The following is a 26,701-nucleotide window of genomic DNA, read 5'->3' as shown; positions in this document are numbered from 1 at the left end:
GTTATTGTGCGTTCGCTATCAGGTCGTCTGTCATATTTTGCAGTTATTCCCTTGAAATCGGAGTGAAAATAGGGGTGCCCTCATGCCCTCATTCAAACCTGTAAGGACACTATCTTTACTGATGGGGCCCAGATGCCTTCACTGACGGTGCGGACAAAAACAGAGCAGGGAGAGATGTAACCAGGGCTGTTTTTTGTTGCGAGGGTAGAGACCACACACACGCTGTAGTGCTGTTTGCCTGTCTGTGCGCTAGTAGAGTGTTATGCAGTAGTGTTAATGTGACATTCACATTTCCGTGAAATTAAAAGGTTTTTCATGAGCCATTGTGTTCGAGAGTTTTTCGGAGCCATGCACAGACCAATCCATGCACAGACCATTCGGAGCCATACACAGACCAATCAGAGCCATGCACAGACCAATCCGAGCCATGCACAGACCAATCCGAGCCATGCACAGACCAATCAGAGCCATGCACAGACCAATCCATGCACAAACCAATCCGGCATGTGATGCACCAAGCGTAGCTCAAGAGTTCAAACGAATTGCACTTTGAACCTCCTGCCGCCGACCACATGCTTTACAGTAGGTTGTAGTCGCTGGTCATTTCCAAAATGGGGACAAATGATGCTGCTTGATAAATTCACTACATGATCTATTAGCCTATTCTAATCAATTTAAAGGAACACACCAATATTATAGGAAATGCGTTTACCATCTTCTCCAGAGTCAGACAAGAAGATGGATACCAATTTCCTCTCATTCAGTTGAAGGCTATCCGGTCGCAAGCTAGCCTATCTTAGTACAAATCAATGGAAGCAATATGGATCAGCTAGCCTAGCTTAAAATTCTGTGTTTTTGGTCAACAGCTAGGCTAGCTGATCCGTATCCGCTTCCATTAATTTGTGCTAAACTAGGCTAGCTTGCAGCCGGATAACTTCTTCTACTGAACGCACAGAGAGGACATTGGTATCTATCTTAATTTTAACGTTGTGCTTGAGCATTGCGCTATACAAAGCGCCTCCACCCGTTGAAATGTGAATGTGTTTTTTTTTCTTCTTTTTTACAGGATCCTACAACAGGAGAAGAGGAATGTCCTCCTGAGACAGCTGGAGGAGGCCACACGCATCACCACCTACCTTCACTCCCAGCTCAAGAGGTACGGCACCACAGAACATTCCATTCATATTAAAAGCTACATTCTGGGATGGTAGTGTGTGGATCCCATCGCCGGGAAGGATGTTTCCTACATTTGTTTTCAATTTCTAGGTGGTGGGAGTGGTTAGGGTAAGGTACGGAAGCCCTAAGAGGCCGTACATTCATACATTTTATTTACTCCGTTTTCCCGTGATAACGAGTTAATTTTATTTGTTTTCTCGTGATAACGGGATAATCTTCTCGAGAAAACAAAACGATAGTCTAGTATATATTAAATCACTGCAGGAAACATCATTCAGTGTCGCAATGTCAGAGGAGCAGGTAGCCCCATTCGTGATTGTGATGCGGGGCATCACAGTCACAAAAGGGGCTAAAGGAGCAGGAGGATATTGATCACCGCGTCGCATATCTCTTCAATCAAGGCCTGACACAGGCTGAAATAACTTTATGCCTTGCTGTTACAGATAATATATATATACACATTAGTGTGCGTCATCTAAGAAGACGGTTAGCAAAGGCTTCAGCTTTACCGGCGGTGCAATCAAAGTGAGCTCTCAAAGAGCACCTGGCTACGGGAGGCTGCAACTCGAAACTGGCCCCCGTATGTCCAAACCCCTCCCACCCCCTCCATGTACAGTTTTCTCCCCCTCGTATGTATATTTTCTGTTAGGATCTCTGTTTAACAGTACTGTATATTTGCATATCTTGTATGTCACAAATGTAACAGTACTGTGTATACCTGTACTGTATGTCATGTACCCCCCTGAAATAAAACAGACTTCGTTTTCTCGAGATAACGAGATAAATTAATCCGTTATCACGAGAAAACGGACTTTGTTATGTCGATAACGAAATAATAAGTCGTTATCACGAGAAAACAGACTTTGTTTTCTCGTGATAACGAGAAAATTATCCCGTTATCATGAGAAAACAAATTAAATTAACTCGTTATCACGGGAAAACGGAGTAAATAAAATGTATGAATGTACGGCCGCTTAGGGCTTCCGTAGTAAGGGATAGGTTTGTAAACCTTCTTTACGCAAAAATTATGATGAGTTATTACAGCTTTGCAGCTACGTCAAAGGAATGGAATGGATCTACTTTTTTTTTTTTCTTTTTTTTTTAAACTTTATTTTTTAGTGTTTATCGCTTTTCTGGTCAAGCATGACCGACAGAAACAGGTTGAAATGGGATGTAGAGCAGGGGAAGACATTCTGAGAAATGACGGCGGGTCCGGGAATCGAACTCGTGTCCCCCAGATCCGTGACGAGCACGGTTTTCCCCGACGCAGAAATAGCGCAGAGATATGCGGTGAGCTACGGGAGCTCCCCTGGGATCTACCTTCTTGAATGGTCATTTGGCTGTTATACCTAAAAATGGCTGCCATAGACTATTTTGTGTTGGGTTTAGTGCACAAGGTGATGCGTCCATCATGGCAGAAAGGCATCATTTGGATGAATGGAATCTTTCTGAGTCACTGTAAATGCATGAAAATATGCTCATTCACATAACATTATCAAAATGAAAATGTCAGCTATCTGAAGGAAATTAACCACTATGTCCTTTCTATCCATCCAACTATATTAACTAGTCAAGGCTGTACAGAGAATATGTATTTAACACAGAGCTATGGACATGATCATATTTTCCAAGACATTATTTATATATTGTATCTATAGTGTATATAGATACTGGACTGTGAAGCTTTGTATTCCCCCCCCCCTGTATCCCCCCCATGCTGCTTCGACACCTGAATTTCCCCAAGGGGATTAATAAAGGATCATCTTATCTTAATTTATCTTATCTGTGTGCAGCGTGCTCATTCTCTAAGCCTGCTTAATAATATCAGTCATATTCAACAGTTCATCACATCTCTCCTTGAACTCTTTCTTCTCTCTCGTTGCATCTCCGGCTGTTCCGTTCTCCCAGCCTGTCAGCCAGTTCTCTGACGGTGTCGTCCAGCAGCAGCCGGGGCTCTCTGGCGTCCAGCCGGGGCTCCCTGGCATCCAGCCGGGGCTCCCTCAGCTCCATCAGCTTCAGCGACATCTACGGCCTGCCTCAGTATGAGCGTCACGACGGCACCAGCGGCGAGACCCACGACCCTCACCTGCGCTACCTGCTGCCCCCGGAGGCTCTGTCGAGAGACTGTCCTGTGTTCACCCCCGACCCCCTGACCCAGGGCAAAGCCAAGCGCTCCCACGACACTCCCCAGTCCCTGGCCTCGCTCTCCTCCCGCTCCTCGCTCTCCTCCCTGTCCCCGCCTAGCTCCCCGATGGACACGCCCTACCACTCCGCCCCCCCGGACTGCCCCCTCACCCAGATGACGGAGGAGTACATGGAGCTGGCCGGCCGCGGTCTGCTGGAGGGGCTGCGGGTCCAGTCGCAACCCTCCCCGCACAACAACCCCTTGTCCGGCGGCGAGGAGTCGGGCTGCCCTGTCGCTGCTCACCAACTGGAGGCCAAGGGCCACAGAGACGCTGGGCCTCAGGGGGCCTTCACAGGCAAGTGACAAGTCTGTACTGCCCGGGGCAGGGAAGTGCTAAGTACAAATCATAATCAAATCACATTTATTTGTAAACCCCCAAATCACAAGGTAATGTCCCCATGGGCTGGACAAGTCTTCTTTAAACAAGTCAAGAAGAAACATCACAATAAATCAAGAACAAAAACCCACCATAAATGTAAAATAAATGCGAAGGTAAGGAAAAACTCCTAGCAATAGGAAAAAAGCACCACAGGCGAGGAGAGAAACCTTAGAAGGGCCGTTCAAGGGGGGATCCCCCTACTTGGATGTCGGTGATAATAGTGTTGCTATGGATGATCGATGGGTGGAGAATAAAACAGGCGAATAGTTGGTATGTATGTACATATACGTGTAATAATTAGTTTAGTTTACTCAGTTTATTTGATCAGGGACAGTGCATATCAATCAACAGTTATACATTTATAAATTAAAAACTGTAAATATGCCAACATTAGCAGGGTTGCTAGTTTTCAGTTGTAGTCCCTGGGCTAGATGTTTAAGCCAGAAAGAAATATAAGAAAAATAGGACATTAAAGCTAATATAAAACAGTTTAAAACATATTCGGTACATTCACTCACTAGGCATTCGTGCATATATATATATATATATATATATATAATTTAAAAAAAAATTAAACGGTGTACAGGGACAAATCAAAGCCCATACATGTATAAGCACCGTATAGGCAGGCACACATATGGCAGGCACACATATACATAATCATAATCACATAACCACATAATCACAATCAGGACAGTCAGGCTAGTAGGCAAGCATACGGGGGCTGGGCAGCTGGACTGCGACGTGACTTGCTAATGGCCCCACAGACCTGATTTCGTAACGGCCATGCTTTGAGTGTGTGTGTAAAGAACCTGAGTGTATTAGTACTGCAGATGTGTGATGGGATGGTGTTCCAGAACTCTGCAGCTCTGATCGAGAAGGCTGATTTGCTAAATGCGCTTTTCCTCCCTGGGATGATGAAATTTCCCTCTATTACTGTTCTGGTGAACCTGCTGCTTTCTGTTAAAAACTGTGAGAGAGGTGGTGGTGGGGCTAGACCGTGTTGGATTTTATATATCAGGCTGGCATCTTTGAGTTTCAGCATGTTTTCCCAGCTTAGCAGGGCATGTATTTGGAGGATGGTATGGTGGTGGTGGCGAAAGGGTTTCTTGTCCAACACCTTCAGGGCCTGTTTATGAACTGAATGAATTGGTGTCAATGTGGTTTTGCAGGTTTGAGACCAGCTGGTTATGCAGTATGTCAGATGGGACATAATTACTTTTTGAAGTAAAGTTTGGCTGTTTCCATGTTGAGGTAGTATTTGAAGTTGGCTATGTTACATTTTACGGCATGTGTGACTTTTTGTACCTGTTTTTTTTAAGGTGAGGTTTAAGTCCAAGGTTATTCCGAGGTATTTAAAATCTTTGACTACTTCAAGCCTCTCCTTTGCTGCAAACATGTCTGGGTCAGGTGTTACAGATGATATTCTTTTGAAGAACATGCATTGCGTTGAGGTGGAGACAGTTTTTCTGAGAGCCATTTTACTATGCGTGCCATTATTGTGTTCAGTTTGTATGCTGCCTGGGTTTTGTTGTTTGCATGCATGTAAACCACTGTGTCGTCTGCATACATCTGTATCTGGGCTGTTGTGCCAGCACAGACAGAGGGCAAGTCGTTTATGAACAGACTGAACAAAAACACAAATATGTACATGCATTAGCAACTGGGGTACATAAGAACATTTGAAATAGAATAGAGCTAAAAACAACAACAACAACTAAAGAAAAAGCATAGGGAAACAAGCGCTAGTATGAAAATAGGACAGCGGCTAAATGACGAGGCTCGGAGCTCAAAATATCAGAGTCATATTCCGTTTGCACACGTGTATGTATTCTGCTCGAATCCATTTGAAGTATGGGGGCGACGTAGAGAGGATCGCACCATCTTGGCTATCACCACGAGACATCCACCACCTTGGCCATCACCACGAGACATCCACTCACAGAGAGAGAGGGAGACGGGGACAGGGGTTAGACAGTTCGCGTGTTTGTGGTGGGCGGACATAGGAGCAATAGATACATGTAGTAAACATATATGTGAATAGAATAGATACATGTAGTAAGCATATATGTGAATAGAATAGATACATGTAGTACGCATATATGTTAATAGAATATAAGTACTTAACCCAGCAATGAACTAGAATAGGCATGTTTAGACTAGGTGTAACGGAACACAAAAACCACGGTACGGTACGTACCTCGGTTTTGAAGTCCAGGTTCGGTACGGTTTTCGCTACAGTGGGGGAAAGTTTGGCTTTCCATGTTCCACTCAGGGGTGATGTAGTGTGCAGTAACTAATTGTACTTGTAGGGCTGTCAACAAATATTCTATATTGAAATTAATAATCGACTTGTATTTTTTTTTTAAATATTAATAATTATATTAGATTGTGAAAAAAACAGCCCCCGGTGGGCAGTCGTTAGTGGTTAACATACCGTTGTATTCGTTCGGTACACTACACAGCCGTTCAATACGGTACGGTACACACTGAAACTTGTTCGGTACGGATACGTGTACCTTTACACCCCTAGTTTAGACGTTGTAGGTCGGACAGAAGGCAGTAGGAAGCTGATCCATGACCTCAATGGTGCTCATAACCAATATGGGGTAGAACAGTCACCCTCAGCTCTGAACTAGGCAAAATCTGCACCTGGCTCGCTGATAACAAACTATCATTACACCTGGGTAAAACAGAGTCCATTCTCTTCGGTTCAAATAACAAACTCAGCAAGACCGACGGCTTCTCAGTTACAGTGGGTGACAATATTGTAACAAGGAAAGATGAAATTACATACCTGGGTTCCATCCTAGAGGCAAATCTTTCCTGTGACAAAATGGCATCCAATGTAATAAAAAAAAGTCAACCAACGAACTCGATTCTTGTACCGGATCTCCTCTGGTAAACAAGAATACCCTGAAGACTCTGGCAGGAGCACTCATTCAAGGGTACTACGACTATGCTTGCACCTCATGGTACCAAAGCACCTCAAAGGTGCTAAAAACTCAATTACAAACATCACAAAACAAACTGGTCAGACTACTGCTTGACCTTACTCCTAGAACCCACCTCACCCCTGCCCACTTTGACAACCTAGGATGGCTTAGAGTAGATGACAGAGTACAGCAACTTGCAATGGGCCTGGTCTACAAGATACACTACACGACTAAGGTACCCATGTACATGTCAAAATACTGCCCAAAGGTCAGTGAATACCACAACCACAACACCAGAGGGAGCTCCACAAATCATGTTAAACCCAGATTCGGCTAAAAAAAGGGACTAAACACGTTTCGCAATTATGCCACATCAATGTGGAACGCCCTACCCACAGCTGTAAAGGAATGTGAATCACTACCCACTTTCAAAACCACTCTCAAAGAGCACCTACGTGAGACTGCAATTCGAAACTGGCCCCTGTAAATGTCCTAAGCCAACCCCCTCCAATGTACAGTTTGCCCCCCCCACCCCACCCCACCTACAAAACCTCCTCCAATGTACAGTTTCTTCGTCAAATGTATATACTCTTTTTTTAGACAATTTTTTTATCACAAACAGTACTGTATTTGTAAATCTGGTATGTCATAAATGTATAGATGTAGCAGTACTGTCTATCTGTATGTCATGTATATCATATATGTTATGATGAATTGAAAATGGGGGACCCTGATGTAAACAAGACGAAAGTCTTTCTCTGGTCTGCATCCCCTTAACAATTGTGTGTATTGAGCTGTACTGTATTGTACCCATTCTGCAATCCGTTAACAAAACTGCAACCTTGGCCATCACCCCGAGACATCCACCACCTTGGCCATTACTATGAGACAACTACTCACAGAGAGACAGGGAGATGGGGACAGGGGTTAGAGAGTTACCGTGTTTGTAGTGGGCAATAAATACATAGTAAAGTAGTAAATAGAACTAAGAACTACTGCAAGCGCTGGTATACAGGATGCGATACAAGACGATGGCTCAGGGCCATTTGCCCCAGGGGGGCAGGAGAACCACTCAGAATAGGTCGATACAAGACCTAAAAAGCACCTACTAAAGTGCCTACTAGCTACATTTCAAAACAATGTCCGATCCTATATTTTGGACGACGGACAGAGTTCACGCAACCCTAGCTGCCGACAAATTGCAATGACAGCAGAATACTGTTTATGGCTGACAAAGAATAAATGTAATTTCTTTCCCCCTTTGCTGTGTAGGAGTGACTCTGAGGTGTAACAGTGCTAACAGGAGTGGCAGGAGAGCCAGGAGGGTGTCTGCAGGCGTGTCCGAGGATGCTCTGGCCACAGATAGTGGGGTCTTTGAGGCCTGGGGCAGAAGGTGAGGGAAGAGCTCCACCCAATCAATGTTAGGAATGTCTCAAAACATAAACACCCTGCTCCTTGGAGCACTCCCTCCCCCTAGTGACAGAAGACAGAACTGCAATGCATAACATATTAGTTGGATGTTACCCCTATATAATTCCATGGTTATCCCACTGACCGCATTGATTACTGGATATATTTCTAGTATTTATGGTGTCAGGAGGATTTGACCCTAATCATTTGTCAACAGTTTAATTTCACAACACATTTTCCAGTTTAAAAACAAATATTTAATTAATATAATTGATTAAGTAGTTATGATCATTACCAATGGATCACTGGGACCTTCATCAGACATTTGAGCAGCAACCTTTCTCGTCAAAATCATGTTTTTATCACCTGAAGATTGCAGGAGAATTTCACGTGTGTCCTAACGCGTGAGTGAAATGGTCTCCTGACCTGTTTATTCATTGTTTTGTTCTCCCAACAGGGCAGAGGAGTCGGAGGAGATAGCTTATATGAAAGAGCTGACCTCCATCAGTGACCCTATCCAGATCCAGCTTGGATTACTGTGAGTAGACTAGACTGGTGACTAGTGATGACAATAATGACAACATTGAAAGTTAGGATACTAAAAAAGTTAGTACAATTGTTGTAAATACTTCGTCCATTCATTGCACACACATACACATGCACACACTCACTTTAAACAAGCGCTCACCTAGGGCGGCTGGGTGGCGCAGCGGAGATTGCGCTCGTCACCAATGCAAGAGACTCCGGTCTCGAATCCGGGTGTCAGCATTGCCTCTGGCTTGGGCCGGCCGTCATACTGGCTCAATTGGCAGAGCCAGCGGGTGGAAGTCGATGGGTGGTAATTTGGACGTTGTGGACAGCGACTCCTACAGGTCGGTTGGGGGACGCCTGCACAGCAGAGACAGGAAGTGGCGGGGGTAGTGTGAGCCTCCCATGCGTTACACCTCGCCATTGAGAGTCCGCGCTGGCAGGTGAAAAGATGTGACAGGCTGCCTCCTCGTGTACCGGAGGGGACACGTGATGCAAGGCTTCTATCCTCCCTACAGCCGACCAGTGGGGGGCATAGTCGAGCAACGTTCAAGACAGGGGAGGGGAGAATTGGAAACACGAAATTGGGATGGGAGAAAAATTGAAAAATAAGGAGAAAAAGTGGATACATTTTTTTTATAAAAAAAAAAAGCACTACACCATATTTTATCTATTTATTACAAAAATATTTGCACTACATCCCTACCTTATTTTGTTCCTTTATTTTGTTCCTTTTGTTTTTGTTTCTTTGTTGTTTCTTTGTTTTTGTTTCTTTGCTTTTGTTTCTTTGTTTGTACTCTTGCTCCCGACTATTGTCAGCGACTTCGGGTTATTGAGAAGCGCTATATAAATTAAATGAATTATTATTATTATTATTTTGCATTTTCTTTGTACCTCATTGTCTGCATTTCTACTTCATGGCACTTTAGGTTGTACTTTAGTTTGTATTGTATATTTGTATAGTGTTGGGACTTTATTCCTCTTTAACTTTTTTTTACTGTATGAAGCACATTCTCAGGGGGCTCATACAGAACCAAACATTTCACTGTAATGTACATGTACTTTATATGTGACAAATAAAAACAACTTGAAAACTTGAAACTTCTATTTTGGTCTAATATCCAAACGGTCTCCCTCTCTTCCCGTCTGCTCCTTCTAGATACGACTCCAGCTCTCAGTCTCTCCTACTGCACCTGCTCCAGCTCAAGAATCTCAACAAGTCGGTCGTGAGAGACGGCTACAAAGTGTGAGTTTGCGCCTCTCGACTCTTTAACGAGCAAGCGGCAGACGACGTCGTTAGGATCACATGCTCTAGTAATAACCAGCGGTCTTACCGTCTGCCTAACCCGTCTGTTCTCAACCCGCTCACCGCTCAGGTATGTGAAGGTGCACTTGATTCCACTGGACGCCGGCAGGGCCTGTGCGTTTTACTGTTGTAAGGCGCTGGAGCCACAGTCACAGATGAGCTTCAACGAAGGCTTCCGCATTCCTGTCCCCGCGCTCGCCCTGGCCGGCTGCGCCCTGCAACTGTCCATCTGCTCCCTGGGACCCCAGGCTCAGGAGGAGCTGCTGGTGGGTCTCCCTTTATGGAATGTTGTCGGACAGCTCTGTAGGAATCAGAATGACCTTTTATTTTGACAAATGCAATACATTAGGGATTTCTTTTTGCGCCAAGAATCCCAATTTCAGCTGTATTTTTATAAACTTTCTGGAACATTTCTGTCAAATCAAATTTATTTGTAAGGCCAGACAACACACGTTAATGTCCCCATGGGCCGGACACGTCTTCTTTAAACAAGTCAAGAAGAAACATCACAATAAATCAAGAACAAAACAAAAACACCATGAAATCCAAAATAAAATGTAAAATAAATGAATGCAACACTCCCAGACATACCCCACGTGAAGGTAAGGAAAAACTCACAAAAAACCTAGCAATAGGAGAAAAAAGCAGTGGAGGGGAGAAACCTTAGAAGGGCCATTCAAGGGGGGATCTCCCTGTCCTGAGCACCCCTTAATGTCTACTCTGCCAGTGAAAAGAAGAGTTTTTCTTAATTCACCAAACGTTTGTCAAAGATTGAATGTTTCCTCTCAACAGCCGTGTGTTTCTGTGTGTGTGCTTGCAGGGCACGGCCCAGGTGAGCTTGGCGGAGTGCGAGGGAAGTACAGAGATGGTGTTCCGCTGGCTGAGAGTGCAGTCGCTGGGAGGTATGGAGCTGCAGAGGCCTGAGCAGAAGAGCCTCAGCCACAGCAGAACAGCTGACAGTCTGGAGGAGGAGCACAGGCCCAGAGCCACGGTACACACACACATACACATACATATACACACACACACACACACACACACATACATACATATACACACATGCACACACACACACATGCACACACATGCATACACACACACACATATATACACACACACATGCACGCACGCACACACACACAAAGGTCACTTGCTCAATCAAAAAGAAAACAAATGTCTATGAGATTCAACCCCTGAGCGTTTTATGAAGATTAATACGTGTTTAATTCAATTTATGTATCGACATGTAAAACAGTGCCTATGGGAGAAATTCCTGCTTTCTTAAAAGTGGCCGTTCGGCTTCTCCGCCTACACACTCTGCAGGTGCCTGGTAATGTCAATAATTGACAAGAATGTTTTTAATCACAGTGCGAGTCAGACATGCCTCTGCTGTGTGGGTTCACTCAGGTTGTGGTTTGAGGAGCAAGGGGAGACAGTCTGTGACACCGATCGTCTGCTTCTTGTGACACTTAACAGGACCTGGCGGTGTGTGCGATGCTGTCGCGGCCGACCACCACCCACCTGGAGGAGGCGGAGAGGGAGCTGGAGAGGAGGGAGGAGCCCGGGGAGGCGGTGTCTGAGAGGTACCCACTAGGGATCATGCACCGATCCGACATTTTCAGTCCCGATACCGATACCTGGGCTTTGGGTATCGGCCGATACCGAATACCGATCCGATACCCATTGTTCAATTAATAAACTGTATGCCTCACTGTGTGGAAGAGACTGGGATCATTCGTTTGTGCAACGCAACATCAGGCTTGACTTAAAACATTACTTTCCTAACTTAGTGAAACAAAATGTAACAAATTAACACATAGATATAAATGTACTGAATTGTTTTCTTATTTTATTTCTTATTATATTATATTATGATAAAAAAAAACGATATACCGGTATATATATATTTTTTTATAGATACCCGATCCAGCTATTTTAGTCATATCGGGCCGATATCCGATAATATCAATATCGGATCGGTGCATCCCTAGTATCCACATCTCCCTCCTCCTCCTGCGGGAGGCACTTCGTTTGGCTCCTGGTCCACTTATTTTCACTCATTCATTAAATATTTATTTAATCTCAAAAGATCATTGAGAGCAAGCTCTCATTTACAATGACGTTGAGAAATACAACACATAATTACAAAAACAATATAGAAACAGAAAAGTCAATCAATTAGTTAATTGATGAATTAAAACACCCACAGACTGAGGTGAAATGGTTTAATAGCTTTAAACTGACCAATGGATACTAAAGTATTTAGCTTTAACACATTGTGCGCCAAAAACGCGATAACTCGTTATTGCCCGCCATGCGTTGTGCGCCAACAACGAATAAACTCATTTTTGGGATCAATATTTCATTTTTTCGCCATGGCATTCATAATTCATCCAGCCTCCCTCCGGGACTGCAGCTGGACCCTGTCTGATATTGCAACGCCTCAATACCGCCGCCCGGTGGATGTCGGGCAGGTTACACTCCAAGCCAAACCGGAAGTGGCGCTTGGTGCATCAAGGAAATTCCTCCGGCAGTAATATCTTGTAGCATGGATCTAGATACACACTCGAGTGCATGGGATCGCTTTCTAAACGCAATAATCAATATGATTTCGGCGTTTATTGCGTCATACAAACGGGAAATTGATCTAGCAGATCGACGTCAAATTATTGGAATATTTTTCCTCCAGTCTCATCGGCGAACGGTAAGAGGAATATAACGTTATTTTCAGCCCGATTTGTTTATTCATTTCAGGGCAATCCATCTGATCAATGTGACCAATTTTTTTTTTTTTTTTTTTTAACATGACATAAAACTAGACACACAAACATTAACACTTTGAGTCCCACGCCGGGTTTTCCTTTTTACCCCCTGAATGCCACCATCGGCGCCAATGTTAACGTTAATATCGCCTAATCTATGTTTTAAATTATGGCTATGTGTCTAATCTGCCCATCGCATTATCAAAGACTATTTTCCAGTCAGTGCTGTCAAGGCAGATTTGTTTTTTATCGCGTCATTTCCGTTTCAGAGCATTTAGAAAAGCAGCCGTTTTGAGATAAAAAACAGCCCATTCTGGACCATTCTATGAAAATCGTCTTTTACTGGAATATTCCACAACGTTGATATTCGTCGGCCTTTTTATGAATCGTTTTCAAATAAACGTTAGATGATCAATATTATACGTGCACGCAAGCACATTCGGGCCGCGCACGGATAATCGCCGCGTTGATTTCCTCTCTGACTTTTACAGTGAAACCGAAAGAGCCCATTTCACAAAACAGCTTATAACTTCATCAAAATTAGTCTGATTATCCTAACACTGATAACATAGAGTCCTTACCTGACATCAGATGGTATCCAACTGGTATATTCCAATTCCTGATCACCATTCGAAAAAATCGATAAGTGTATAGATCCAACGCGATACAGTAGAACTCCATGATCAGCGCAGCTCAGAGGATCCAGAATGAACTCTGGTAACCCCGGCTGGATCAGTGGACTGGAAAATGTGGAGTACCGGATTTTTTTCCCCATCCATTTTCATTGAGTCCATTCCAAAATCCCTTATGTCATCTGAAAGACGATAGGGGGCGCTTTTTTCCACATAGAATCTCCGGCGGTGCTCGTGTATACTCGGGTAGGCTCGCGTGATGCAATATGATTTCAGATCGCTAAAAAAAATAATAATAATAATTCCGAGAAATCTCGTGAGTGGCTTTCAACCACATAAAAATAAACCCGAGATATCTCGTGTGTGGCAGTTAAAGTGTTAACAGTAAATATCCACAATAAATCACAGGACTATGCAGTCCAGTATTTGAATCAATATAAATGTAGGTTACGAGATATATACATAATACTTACAATACAATACAATACATACATATGCTCTTGCTCGCTCTTCTCCCCCCCCCCCCTCTGGACCCCCCTTGGATAATCCATCCATTATTTCGTTTCTAACCAAGGATTACAAATTCATATGCTATGCTTTATCTTCTCCACCACAACTGACCAAATTACTTTGCTGGCTTCATTAACACCTAGGATTCGTGCGGTAGATATCTCTAAATAAATCACATCAAGATAGGTAAGAATCCAAACTTCCATCTGATCAATGTATCAACCCATAGTAAGAAAAGACGCTACTGACGATCAAGGAATTATAACGTGTATATATACACGCACGATGAAGCATAATGTATACCGATCATATACATTTGAATTTTTTAATATAGCGTATATAGGAAAGAAACGGCAATCGATAATCTATCATTGCGTCAGGGCCAATAACTCGCGTTTTAGGAATTACTGCAGAAAACCTTAAAAACATACTTATATTCTCGACGGTACCAACACGACAATGTATGAATGAAAAAATATAACGTTCCCACATCCGGAACGTTAGATACCCGATGTTGAATGGGCCATAGTAATGTCGATATAGCTATAATATTTAAAAAGTTATAGCCCTGCAAAGAAGGTAAACATCTCCATAGGGTTACAGCACTGGAAGACTGGGCATAAGGATGGGTACAATGCATGGCGGACAATGTGTTAAGGTGCTTCGAAAAACATTCCACGTGTCGGGGGCACAGAAGCTAAAAGCATATTTTCCTAATTCAGTGTAAACTCTGGGGACCCTAAACGTAGGCCAATCACCAGAGCGAGTATTTATTTAGTTGATTAGTCATAGTCACAATAAGCGCAAGATCTCAAGAGGTCCTCCTGTAGGCTACTGTTTGCAGAAGGGCAATGATGTGAGAAACACATGTAGATTTGTCATATAAACAAGTGATGGATCCTATGAATATTAGTCAACTGAGAATTTCCTCCTCTCCTTTCTTTACATGTTCAGCCACCTTCAGGCCTTTTTCTAACTGACGACTAATGTATTGCAAATGACTGGCGCCCAAGCTGTTCCCCGGGCAACAGAATAGCAACACGGAATAGAACCTTCTGAAAAGGTCAACGCCAGATTTCTGTCACTACTGCCGGCGCTTCACAATCACACACACATCTTAAAACGCCTGACTTGCGTAACTCCCTTAACGATCCCATAACGAACATACCAGTTCCATGGTGACTCACAGCTGTGCTGGTGCAGTCAGATATGAGGGGAATGCTGTTAGTGATGAGGGTGTGTCCAAGGATGCAGTTTGAGGGTAAACCCACCTAAAGATCAGTTAAAAGACACCTTTTTATTTGTGAAATAATATTTTACATTTACATTTACATTTTCCCAGTTAAAATGTCATGGTTGAAATTCATGGGATTAGATCATAGTACCAAACAAGCTAATTCTAGTAAAGCGCTATATAAATCCCATTTCTTCTTCTATTTCTATTTAAATTTTTTCTTTTTCTATTTCTTTTTCTTCTTTTTCTTCTTCTCCTCCTCCTTCTCAGTATAGTGTCAGATTGCTGCTAGTTACATGCAAACAGGTGCTATTACCTTGTATGCGGGTGATTACTGGTGTTACTGTGATCCACTTCTATTTGACCACTGGATCCCCGGGTGTGTTTCCCAGGAGCTGGCAGGCAGAGTCTGTGGACAGCGGTTGCAGTAACAGCACAGCATTCGTCACCCCGTGCCCAGAGGGCCTGTGCGCGGAGGGCATCTGCATCACCACAGAGGGCCGCTGCGTTCAACCGGCGAGCAAACCCCCGACGTTAAAGGTACAGTGAAAGTCTGCAGAGAAAATATTCCGGTGCTGCTGTGGGTGGAAAAGTGAAAGATGGGGGAGGGTGCGGCCGGGTAGCGCAGCGGACTAAGCGTCTGTCTACCACCGCAGAGACACTGGTATCGAATCCGGCTGTCAGCGGTGCCTCCGGCTTGGCCGGTCGTCATACTGACACAGTTGGCAGTGTCAACGGGAGGGAAGCCGGTGGGTGGTAATCTGGTCGTTGTAAACAGCGACTCCTACAGGTCGGTCAGGGCGCCTGCACGGCGAGGAAGGGATCTGGGTGAGGTAGTGTGCCCTCCCACGAGTTACACTCACCCAATGAGAGTCCTCGCTGCCAGGTGAAAAGAGGCTGCTGGCTGTCTCCTATGTATCGGAGGAAGCATCTGATAGACTTCAGGGCTCCCTAGACCAGCAAGTAGGGGGCAAATGCGCGCAATGACCAGGAAGGGGAGGGGGGAATTGGCATAGTGACTAAATTGGGATGGGAGGGAAATACAAGAAAAATAGGAGGAGAAAAAGTGGATAAAAAAATTCAAAAAAGATGGGGGAGGGGGTTAACCGCATTATTCGGTGTGTAAGGACTCGATAATGGTGGTGTTCTGCTGGTTGGTTTGGTTTGGTTGGTTCGCCGCTTCCTGGCCAGGCTGCTGCTACAGTACATGCATCATCCACACAGTCTGCACATCCCTTCCTGGCAGCTGTACAGTGCTGGCACACTTAGTTATGAGCCATATTATCGCCTGCACATCACCCAATTACATTGACATGATGAGTATCCATCAAGATCTCAATGGTGTCCCGGTTAAAAGCCACAAATTATAGCTCATGGTGTGTCATGTGACTCTGCCTGGCACCTACGCCCGGACGTGTGCTCACTACGCTGCTGTCTTGGCAGGTGGAGAAGGCCACCATGACGGAGGGCATGCACCCGGAGCCGGTGAGGGTCCGGCCCAAGGAGAGAGGCGGCCGGTGGGGCCACGCCTCGCCCTTCATGCGCAGCAGCACCATCGTGCGCTCTCAGACGTTCTCCCCCGGAGCGCGGAGTCAGTATGTCTGCAGGGTAAGAACACCCTCATCCACGCACACACATATATATACATATATATATATAATACATGATACAAAAACAATATAAACGGAACATATATAATATATATATAAACGGAAAAGTCAATACATTTAACAATTTAAATTAATTAAAACAACTACAGACTTAGGTGAAATGGTTGGCTATTATAGAATTAAACTGACCAATGAATAGGAAAGCATTGAGTTTTAAGGTGCTTTGCAGAACATTCCACATGTCGAGGGCACAGAAGCTAAAAGCAGATTTTCCTTATTCAGTGCAAACTCTGGGGACCTTAACACTTTCAGTGCCCAGCAGGGGGCGCACATTTAGTGCTTGAATGCCCACCATCCACTGCAATGTTAGCATTAATATCGCCTAATCTATGTTTTAAATTATGGCTATGTGTCTAATCTGCCCGTCGCATTATCAATGACCCATTTCCAGTCAACATTGTCGAAGCGGATTGTTTTTTTATCGGTTCATTTCCGTTTTATAGCATTTTGAAAAGCCCTAGTTTTTACGGAAAAAAGAAGAGATTCCATGATAATCGCCCTGTACTGTAATATTCTAGAACGTTGTAATATTTTGGCCTATTTATGAATCGTTTTCAAATAAACGCCAGATTATCGATAGTATGTGTACGTGTGCACGCTGGTGCCGCGCGCTGAAAATCGATTCTCTCAGTTCCTGATCGCTCTTACAGTCAAACAGCCATATCACATTATAGGGGAAAAGCTTATATCTCCGTGAAAACGGGTCTGATTATCCCAAGACTGGTAAAATAGATTCCTTACCTGAGATTAGATGGTATCCAAATGGATTATTCCAATTCCTGATCGCCATTCCGAAAATCGATCCTTTTGATCCAATGCTACGTACTGTAAAACACAGTAACCACGCTGTCCTGAGGGTCCAGCATGAAGCTGATCGGCTCCGGTTACATGCGTGAGAAGTAAAATGTGGAGTCCGTTTTTTTTTTTTCTCAAGCATTTTCATTGAGTCCAATCCAAAAGGGTGAATTACCATCTGGGAGACGATAGGGGGTGATTTTTTCACATCTGAGCGCCTGGGGTGGCTGATTTACCAACGGTAGACTCGGATGATGAAATATGAATTCAGATCGCTAATAAAAAAGAAAAAAACGAATATTCTCGTTATGGGCATTCAACCCGCTGGGGGTAAACCCGAGATATCTCGGTTTGGGCATTCAAAGTGTTAAGCGTAAGCCAAGGTTCTCCCTATATATAACATTTACATATAACATTTAACATTACATTTACAGTGCCCCTTCATTTCAATCTGTGGGTGGACAGAAGGCGGTTATTGTTAGCATTGACTGACGGGTGTGTTTTAACAGCCAGGTGCTAATCCGCTGATTAAATAAATGACTGTTTACCTTTTCAGTTGTATCGCAGCGACAGTGACAGCTCAACGCTACCAAAGAAGTCCCCTTTCATCAGGAACACGTTGGAAAGAAGAACGCTGCGATATAAGCAGGTACAGTTGGTCTGTTATATATGGATGCCATATGTTATGCTTTCTTTTTTAGCTGCTTTTTAACACCAGGCCCAGGGACAACAGTCGAAAATTTGCTTTGGCTAACACTGTCTCACACATTTAAATTTATGTTCATTAATGTGTGCTGTCCCTGTTCAAATAAAGTTTAAACTGAAACTGAAACTGGAGATTAGTACAGAGTTCCCTCTCTTTAAATAGTTGACATCCCACTACTGGCTTTGTTTATATGGCAACCTGAAAGTCATTACCTGAGCTTTTGGATTACAGTATGTAGTGGCTATGAATGTTTCTTTACATTATATTTGTAATCATTGGAGTAGATCAGACCTGTGTGTTGAGAATTATGACGGGTTAAAAAATTACGCCAACATTATGGGAAATGCGCTTACCGTTTTCTCCAGAGTCAGACAAGAAGATGGATACCAATTTCCTCCCTGTGCGTTCAGTAGAAAGCTGCAGCAAGCTAGTTGTGGTAAAAATGGTTTATTCTTCAAGAAAATATATGTATATACCCGATATTTAGATATTCAAACTGGCAAAACTGATTGTATCTTCAAACAATATGAAACAATATGTATATGTTGTGTGTGTGAGCAGCAGTCGTACAGGTCCTCCTTGGCGGAGCAGCCGACACGCACCTCTCTAGACCTGGAGCTGGATCTCCAGGCCTGCAGGACGCGTCAGAGGCAGCTGACGGAGGAGCTGACCACCCTGCGAGAGCTGAAGCTGCGTCTGGAGGAGCCCCAGGCCAGGGAGGCCACCGAGCTGCCCCACTGGGCCCTGAGGGACGAGCGCTTCCGCTGCCTGCTCCGAGAGGCCCAGCGACAGGTGAGTTAAGATTCAGATTTCAGATTCATAAATTCATAAATCATATTCATTCATAAATAACGTTCTACCATGGGCAAAAGGAGCAGAATAATTCTTAGTTACCTGCCCCCTATTCCTAAACTAAACAAGTATACAATTACTAATTTACACAAAATAATAATTCATACCATATACAAGGTAAAAATTTATAATAATAATAATAAACAAGAAAAGAAAATATCTCACTATTCAGATTCACATTTGAATTTCATACTGACTAAATATATCTTTTTTATAATTCCTTTTGAATTTACAAACACTATTACATCCCTTAACTCAGTGCTTCTCAAACTTTTTCTGTCAGGCCCCCCTTTGGCGGACCCCCCCCCCCCCACAAAATAGTCATGAAATGGGCCATGTTTAACACTTTGATCGCCATGGGTTAAATTCATAATTTACCATCCCTCGCCAGCTCTATTTGTCTATGGAGAAGTTCCCCTTCTTTGCAGGGCTATAACTTTTTAAATTCTATTGCTACATTGCCATTATTATGGCCCATTCAATGTCCTATATGTATCGTTCAGGGTGTAGCAACGCTAAACTTTTTCATTCACATATTCATACTAAAATATGGTCTAAAGTATAAGTATGTTTTTATCGTTTTCTGCAGCTTTCTTCAGAACTTGATTTATAGCCCCAAATGCATTATATTGATGATGAAATACAGTTTGGTAGCGATCGGCGCGAGATGAAAAATGTCAACTGGACGTACTTCTAGAATGATCTACGTATGATCTGATGATGACCGGATGGGCGGGGGATCGTTTATAATTCCGTGGGCAGCGTTAGATGATTCATCCAGAGTGGGTCATATGTTCATCAGAAAATAACGCTGAATCTTACCGTATGTTCCTCGCGCCGTTGGACGATCAGCGTGGAGTAGACCGTTTTCGATTATGGGATGTTGATCCTGATGAACCATTTCCAGGTTGTATAATACTATATACGTTCAAATAACGTTGTTTATTGAGTTAGGGCGAGCGATTGATCATCCAGTGTGTTGAGATGGAGTCCGGCTACTGATCGAGTGCCCGGAGCACATATGGATGAGCACTTCCTGTTTGACGCGCCCCTCCCCCTTGGCCGATCGGCCACCAGATGGCGCTCTCGAACCGTTAGACAGTTGAGTGGAGCTCACCAGTACATCTCAGGGCTACGGAAAGGAAATATGATTTCGATGACAGATTTTTTAAATATTGACATCAAAGACGAGTTACGGCGTCTTCGGCAGAATGAGCATGGTTAGGAATGACGTCTTAACGCGTCCCCGGCGATCATAGTGTTAAATTGATTGAAATAACACCAATATCGTGACCTTGCAAATTGACAACACCTTCCCTTGCGAGAGCCACCTTGCCTCGCTGTGAAACAGCACTGCAGAATGGTCAGCTCCCATCTCCTCACACAGTGCAGAGAACAGGCGTGCTTTCAGGGGTCGGGTTTTGATGAAATGTACCACGTTTATAACTTCTGTCAAAACCTCATTCAGCTCAGGGCTAAGCTGTCTTGACGCTAGCGCCTCTCTGTGAATTTACAGTGCGTCCATTGCGCGTTTGGCGAGACCCCCTTGATGAGCGCCTGTAGCCCCCTCCTTTTCCCTGCCATGGCCTGCGCACCGTCAGCGCAAAAACCCACACAGTTCTCCCATTTCAGTCCATGTTCTGTCAGGTAACTGTCAATAATTTTTATCAGCTGTCGCTCTGTTTTTGACATATTTGCAAAACAGCAGATCTTCACTCAGTGACTGGGAATTTACAAAGCGAACATAGGAAATAAGCAAACAGTCTTTATTGCGGTCAGTCTTTGACAAGGCAACACGCATGTCATCCTCAAGGCTCAACTTGGCCCTATATTTTGTTTTCAGAGCTGTCATGGATGAAAAGCCAGCTTCACACAGATATGTGGTGCTGAATGGTATCAACACCTTAACTGCTGCATCATGAGATACTTGGTACTCAGCACCACACTCTGAAACTAGCTCTCCAGGTGGTATCGGATGAGATTTCAATGAGTTCTTCCAAGAGTTTGGATGGAGATGTGTCAGGAAGCTTTGTCTCAATGTTGTCTGTAAAGTTTTTTTTTATCCAGAGTAACTTGGTGATCCTTTTCTGTGTTTTATTAAATAATGATTTTCAGATTTTGAGAAATGGTCAAACTTATCCAAATATGGTATTTTCATGGAGAACAGTGCAGCTGCAACAGATAGCACGTTAGTGATAATTTTCTGTAATCCAAAAAAAATAAAATCATATTTTTTTTTAATCTCAAGGCCCCCCTGTCATGCCTCTGCGCCCCCCCTGGGGGGCGCGCCCCACACTTTTAGAAACACTGCCTTAACTCATTCAGCGCCGCGGGCCTAGAGCATCTTTGTTCCTACTGCGCCACGCCACCGCTCTAAGAGATAGGAATGCGTGGCGGTGTTTGCAGGGCTATATCTATATTCTATATTATAGCTATGGATACAATACTATGGCTCATTTGACATCAACTATCCATCGTTCAATATGTGAAAAAGAATAATGTATATGTTTGCGTGTTATACCGTGGTGAATATAAGTGATCCTGGCTAATTCCATAAAACGGTGCTATGGAGGAATACGTGAATTTTACTAAAAGCGTTGGCGTTGCTCGCCTGGACATTGGACACGCTACTATTTCCAAATCAAATGTATAATAGGTATTATGTTTCATCATGAATGCATAAGAGAGGGGGGGGGGGTGTAGTTTTTTTTATGCTTTGATCGTCACCAACGGCATACATTCTGGAGTACGTTACACATGAACGGTTGGCGAGTTAACCTGACTTTCCTCGGGTCTGGCGCTGATTGAGTTAAGCTCGCTATGGAGAGAATTCCACAACTTTACACCAATAACTGAAGGGCACATCTATTTAAGTGTGGTACGTGCAAAATTTCCTCCTACTAAACTCACTTTCTAAATGAAAAAGATTAAGGACCTGAGAGCCGACCTTATTCAACAAATCAAAGGTCCAGCCTCCGGTGTGGCTGGGTAGAGTAGAAGTCTTAAGAACTCGCCTACCACCGCAGAAGCCGGTGGGGGTATGAGGCCTGGTCGTTGCAACAGCGACTCCTACTGGTCGGCCTGTTCAGCAGGGAGGGGATCTGGGAGATAGTGTGAAACTCCTACTGTAGCTGTCAGGAGAAGAGAAGCGGCTGGCAACTCCACGTGTATCGGAGGAGGCATGTAGTAGTCTACACCCTCCCCAGACCGACAGTGGAGTAGCGCAATGACCAGGAGGGAATTGGCTTGATGACAAAATCCTGCCTCCTTTAGTTACTGTTACTGTATGACAAACCAACAAAACAAAGTATCTGCATCGGCAGATTACCACAAGAAATATATATACCATTGCCCTCTAGGTGCTTCAGGATAGTGTGTGTCAGTATTACCTCAAGAACACTTAGTAACAAAACCCCCCCTTAATGTTCGGTTTCATCTTCAAAGTACCGCAACGTTACATCAAACTCTGTTCACACATCTGTTTCCTGTCAAGTGGCACGTCTTTAAAACGGTTAGATTGGTGGATCGCCATGGTATTCTTTATTTCTTTCAAATGGTCAATTGATCTATCTCAAACCTCTTTTCTTGATCCTTCAATCGCAACCGTTGCTTCCCTGATCAGAGGATCAGGAAAAGAGAGCGGGGCTTGAGATGAAGTAATGTAATTGGTCCCTCCTTTGTGCTGCAGGCCAACCAAAGCAAGCAGGAGCAGCGCCAGGAGGAGGCAGCAGAGAGGCGACTGAGGAAGGCTTCTAAAGAGGTTCTGCAGATGAGGGGGCAGAGTCAGAAGGAGCCCCTGCCCGTGCAGACCTTCAGGTGGGGTTCGCTTTGGGGTTTGTCATCCATATACCAATATAGCTCCAGGGCTAGTTTCCCCTCACACAAATTAAAGCTAGTTTAGTTTATTAGGATCCCTTCTGTGCTACAGCAGATATTCTCCCCCTGTGGGCTACACAAACAGCTTACAGTATGGTAATGCCAACAAATCATAAACAAAGTCCTGTAGATTAGGTTTCCATTGAATTCCATTGATTTAAAAACCTTTAGTCCAACACAAGACTTAAGTCTGTATCTGCTTTTAAAAACAACACAAGACTTACAGGTGCAGCTCAATAAATTAGAATATCGTGGAAAAGTCTATATTTAGCTGTATTGATGCAGTCATTTGTGCAAAAGGAGCCCCAACCAAGTACTGAGTGAACATACATGAACATACTTTTCAGAAGGCCGACATTTCTATATACAAAAGAAAAATACATAATTTTTTTTTGATTGGTGATACAGAATTTTGGGCTTTCATGAGCTGTAAGACATAATCAAAATTAAAACAAATAAAGGCTTGCAATATTTCACTTTGTGTGTAATGAATCTATAATCTGAGAGTTTCGCTTTTTGAATTGAATTACTGAAATAAAATAACTTTTCCACGATATTCTAATTTATCGAGCTGCACCTGTATGTGTGTATCTGATTTTAAAAACATTTAATCCAACACAAGACTAAGTCTGTATCTGATTAAAACATTTAGTCCAACACAAGATTTAAGTCTGTATCTGATTTTAAAAACCTTCGTCAAACACAAGACATAAGTCTATCTGATTTTAAACACATTTAGTTTAAGTCTGTATCTGATTTTAAAAACATTTAGTCCAACACAAGACTTAAGTCTATCTGATTTTAAAAACAGTTATTCTGTATCTGTTATAATAATAATTATAACTGTTATTTATAAAATGCTAGTCAAGTCAAGTGTTCTTTTATTAATGCCCTCTGTGAAATTCGGCCCTAGTGCTACTTTAACCCTTTCACTACCACACTACAGAAGGTTAACCTTTCACTACCACACTACAGATGGTTAACGGTCTGTAGTGTGGTAGTGAAAGGGTTAACCTTCTGTAGTGTGGTAGTGAGAGGGTTAACCATTTGTTGTGTGGCAGTGAAAGGGTTAACCATTTGGTAGTGAAACGGTTAATGTGCCGTAAGAAACAGAATATGTACGTGAAAATTAGAGGTTGAATGTTTTTTTTTCTGTCCGCAGAGAGAAGATGGCTTTTTTCACAAGACCAAGGTTCAACATACCTCCTTTACCAGCCGACGATGTATGAGAGCTCGCCTCCGTATTATGTGATTAAATATGAAGTATTTGTCAAATTTTTTGTAAAACTCATGAAGTAAATAGAACAAAAGTGTAGGTATTTCTACAAAAGAACACAGACAATGATACGCAAAATGTTGATGATTCAAAAAGGTTTCACGTTTTTCAGAAGCGTTTGTGTGGCTATACTTATGAACATACATATATATACACACACACACACATGTAATTATTGACAACAGCATGGCTGTTTATTTCCTTTTGGGGGAAAAGGCCTTTTATAAGAAAATCTCTCTTTACTCCTGTATGATTTATTTCTGTGTTTGTGCTTACAAAAAGGCTGGAAGACGGGAACAAAGTCAGTTTGGACACATTCACTGTACTGTAACTTATTTTATAGTTACCTTTCCTTGAAGGAAATTAAAAAAAAAAACGCTTCCTGCTTTTTAAGTGTATTTTGTAGCTTTGAACAAATAGCACTTAAGTGTTTTTACATACAGTAGAATGGAACTGTTGTCCGATTTTGTTTCTGTTACCTAATTCTTAAGAGTTATTTACATAAAATGTTCACTTTGTAATCTACTTTTATTACAGATGTCGTTGTCCTTTTGTTGTTATGTTATTAAAAATTAATATTAATTATTTCATGTACTTTTCAATATATGGATAAATATATGAAAACACTGTATTCAGATTTTTTATGTCTGTAAGAACATCTGCAGTGTTACCTCTTTTGTGAAGATAAAACCATTAAAAAACCTCTTGATGCCTTACTTTGTGGTCAGTTACATTATGGGAGGCAATGTGAAAGACAAACTGAACAGATCCATTCCAAAGTCCTACAAGTCTTGGAAGGGTACTTATTTACATTGGCAGAGCTTACAATTTCTGTCTATGTATTTATATTTTTTATATATATATAAATCATTTTGAGGCACTGAACGAAGCGCAAGCCTAGAAGATACTTGTTATATTATAACAAGATTGGAGGCTCTGCCATTGTCAATAACAGCGAAACAGTAACTTTGCGGGAAGCTTTCTAACATTCACTTCAAAGAGCGTTCGTTACAAGGGCCGAACTGTCCTCTTGAGGACAGCTTTTGTTTTGTATTTAGTTGTGAAAATATCAAGTATAATATTTATTATTTTCAATAATGGTCCACAATGAGTTTTGCTTTTCATGTCAGCAGACTTCTGTCAATAAGTGTTTTTACGTTTTTGATAGCCTAACTCATTCTAGATCAAAACTCACAACTTGTAGATGCAAAAAGAAAAAAGACCAGCCACACACGGTGCAAGCTAGCTTTGTCAGCTAGTTGTCTTGATACAACATCCTGTTTGTGTCTTTCCACATAAGGTAGTGCTGTTTTACCTCTTGGTCTGAGTTTCTCTGAAGTAAGTGTGTGCATGGCCGCCTAGTTATAGTTGAAAGTGGGGGTGCATAATTTTTTTTTTTTTTTTTTATTTATTATTATTTTTTTTTTTTTTTTTTTTTGACAGGCAAGGGGTGGTTTGACGGCAGAATTTTTTTTCATTTAATGAACCTGTACATGCAATTTCCTGCAATATAGAGCCTTCAATCTTGACCAATAAAGCTGCTCTTTTCACTATAAAACTCAGTTTATATTGCAGTATGATAGCCAATTACTATAATAATAATAATAATATATTAATATATATATATATATATATATATACTGTATATTGATTTTTCGCTCTTATTTTTATTAAATCAATCAAAAGTTTTTAATAAGAGAGAAAAAATACCAACAAGGAACAGGGTCTGCTGTAAATATAGCCTATTTTGTGTCTTAATTTGTTATGTTATCCTACACTTTAAGCTGTCTGATATTTCCATTACCTGTAACTCTTGGGTCTCTTTCTCTCCTTCTCTGCCTCCTCCCTGAGTCTGCACAGTCACCATATCATTCTACATTAAGGAGAGCAATACACTTATGAATACACTGAACATCATTATGAAACATTTCTATTGCACCCTTTCTTACAATTCATTATGAATTGAAAATGGGGAACCCTGATGTAAACAAGACGAAAGTCTTTCTCTGGTCTGCATCCCCTTAACAATTGTGTGTATTGAGCTGTACTGTACTGTACCCATTCTGCAATCTGTTATTGATTGATTAAAAATGTTATTAACATATTGCAGAATGGGTACAATATAGTACGGCTCAATACACACAATTGTTAAGGGGATGCAGACCAGAGAGACTTTTGTTTTGTTTACATCAGGGTCCCCTTATTGCATTATTATTATTATAAAAAAAATTAAAAAAAAAAAGTAAAAAAAAAAAAATTGGGGGGCCCTCATCACTAAAGGCCCACGGGCCGCGGCCGTCGTTAATCCGGCCCTGCTTCGAACGTTAAAATTTGCAAACGAAGTCAACGTTATCCAGCTGACGACACCACATATCTAGATATATGACAACGTTACCTAGCGGCTAGCACTAAAGCTAACGCCAACCAGAGGGAAACTTTGTTATTATTATTATTATTATTATTGTTTG

General features: G+C 42.5%; 1 protein-coding gene across 1 annotated transcript in view; it reads left to right on the top strand.

The window, feature by feature from the left end:
• The window catches only part of wwc3 (WWC family member 3), a 104,243-nt gene extending 79,303 nt beyond the window's left edge, over nucleotides 1–24,940 (top strand). Inside the window, exons 10-23 of the mRNA XM_084336638.1 lie at nucleotides 1,067–1,156; nucleotides 3,085–3,656; nucleotides 7,949–8,069; nucleotides 8,544–8,624; nucleotides 9,774–9,860; nucleotides 9,991–10,186; nucleotides 10,741–10,911; nucleotides 11,397–11,503; nucleotides 15,451–15,598; nucleotides 16,502–16,666; nucleotides 18,080–18,172; nucleotides 18,791–19,021; nucleotides 22,770–22,897; nucleotides 24,120–24,940. Of these exons, the coding sequence (XP_084192764.1) occupies nucleotides 1,067–1,156; nucleotides 3,085–3,656; nucleotides 7,949–8,069; nucleotides 8,544–8,624; nucleotides 9,774–9,860; nucleotides 9,991–10,186; nucleotides 10,741–10,911; nucleotides 11,397–11,503; nucleotides 15,451–15,598; nucleotides 16,502–16,666; nucleotides 18,080–18,172; nucleotides 18,791–19,021; nucleotides 22,770–22,897; nucleotides 24,120–24,186 (2,257 nt within the window). The 3' untranslated portion in view covers nucleotides 24,187–24,940. The remainder of the gene's footprint in view (nucleotides 1–1,066; nucleotides 1,157–3,084; nucleotides 3,657–7,948; nucleotides 8,070–8,543; nucleotides 8,625–9,773; nucleotides 9,861–9,990; nucleotides 10,187–10,740; nucleotides 10,912–11,396; nucleotides 11,504–15,450; nucleotides 15,599–16,501; nucleotides 16,667–18,079; nucleotides 18,173–18,790; nucleotides 19,022–22,769; nucleotides 22,898–24,119) is intronic.
• Nucleotides 24,941–26,701: the final 1,761 nt, after the last annotated feature.

The sequence above is a fragment of the Notolepis coatsorum genome, assembly GCF_963971535.1.
Source record: "Notolepis coatsorum genome assembly, chromosome: 2".
Taxonomy (NCBI): Eukaryota; Metazoa; Chordata; class Actinopteri; order Aulopiformes; family Paralepididae; genus Notolepis; species Notolepis coatsorum.
The sequence above is the reverse complement of the archived record's forward strand: the minus strand, read 5'-3'. Positions and strand labels throughout refer to the sequence as shown.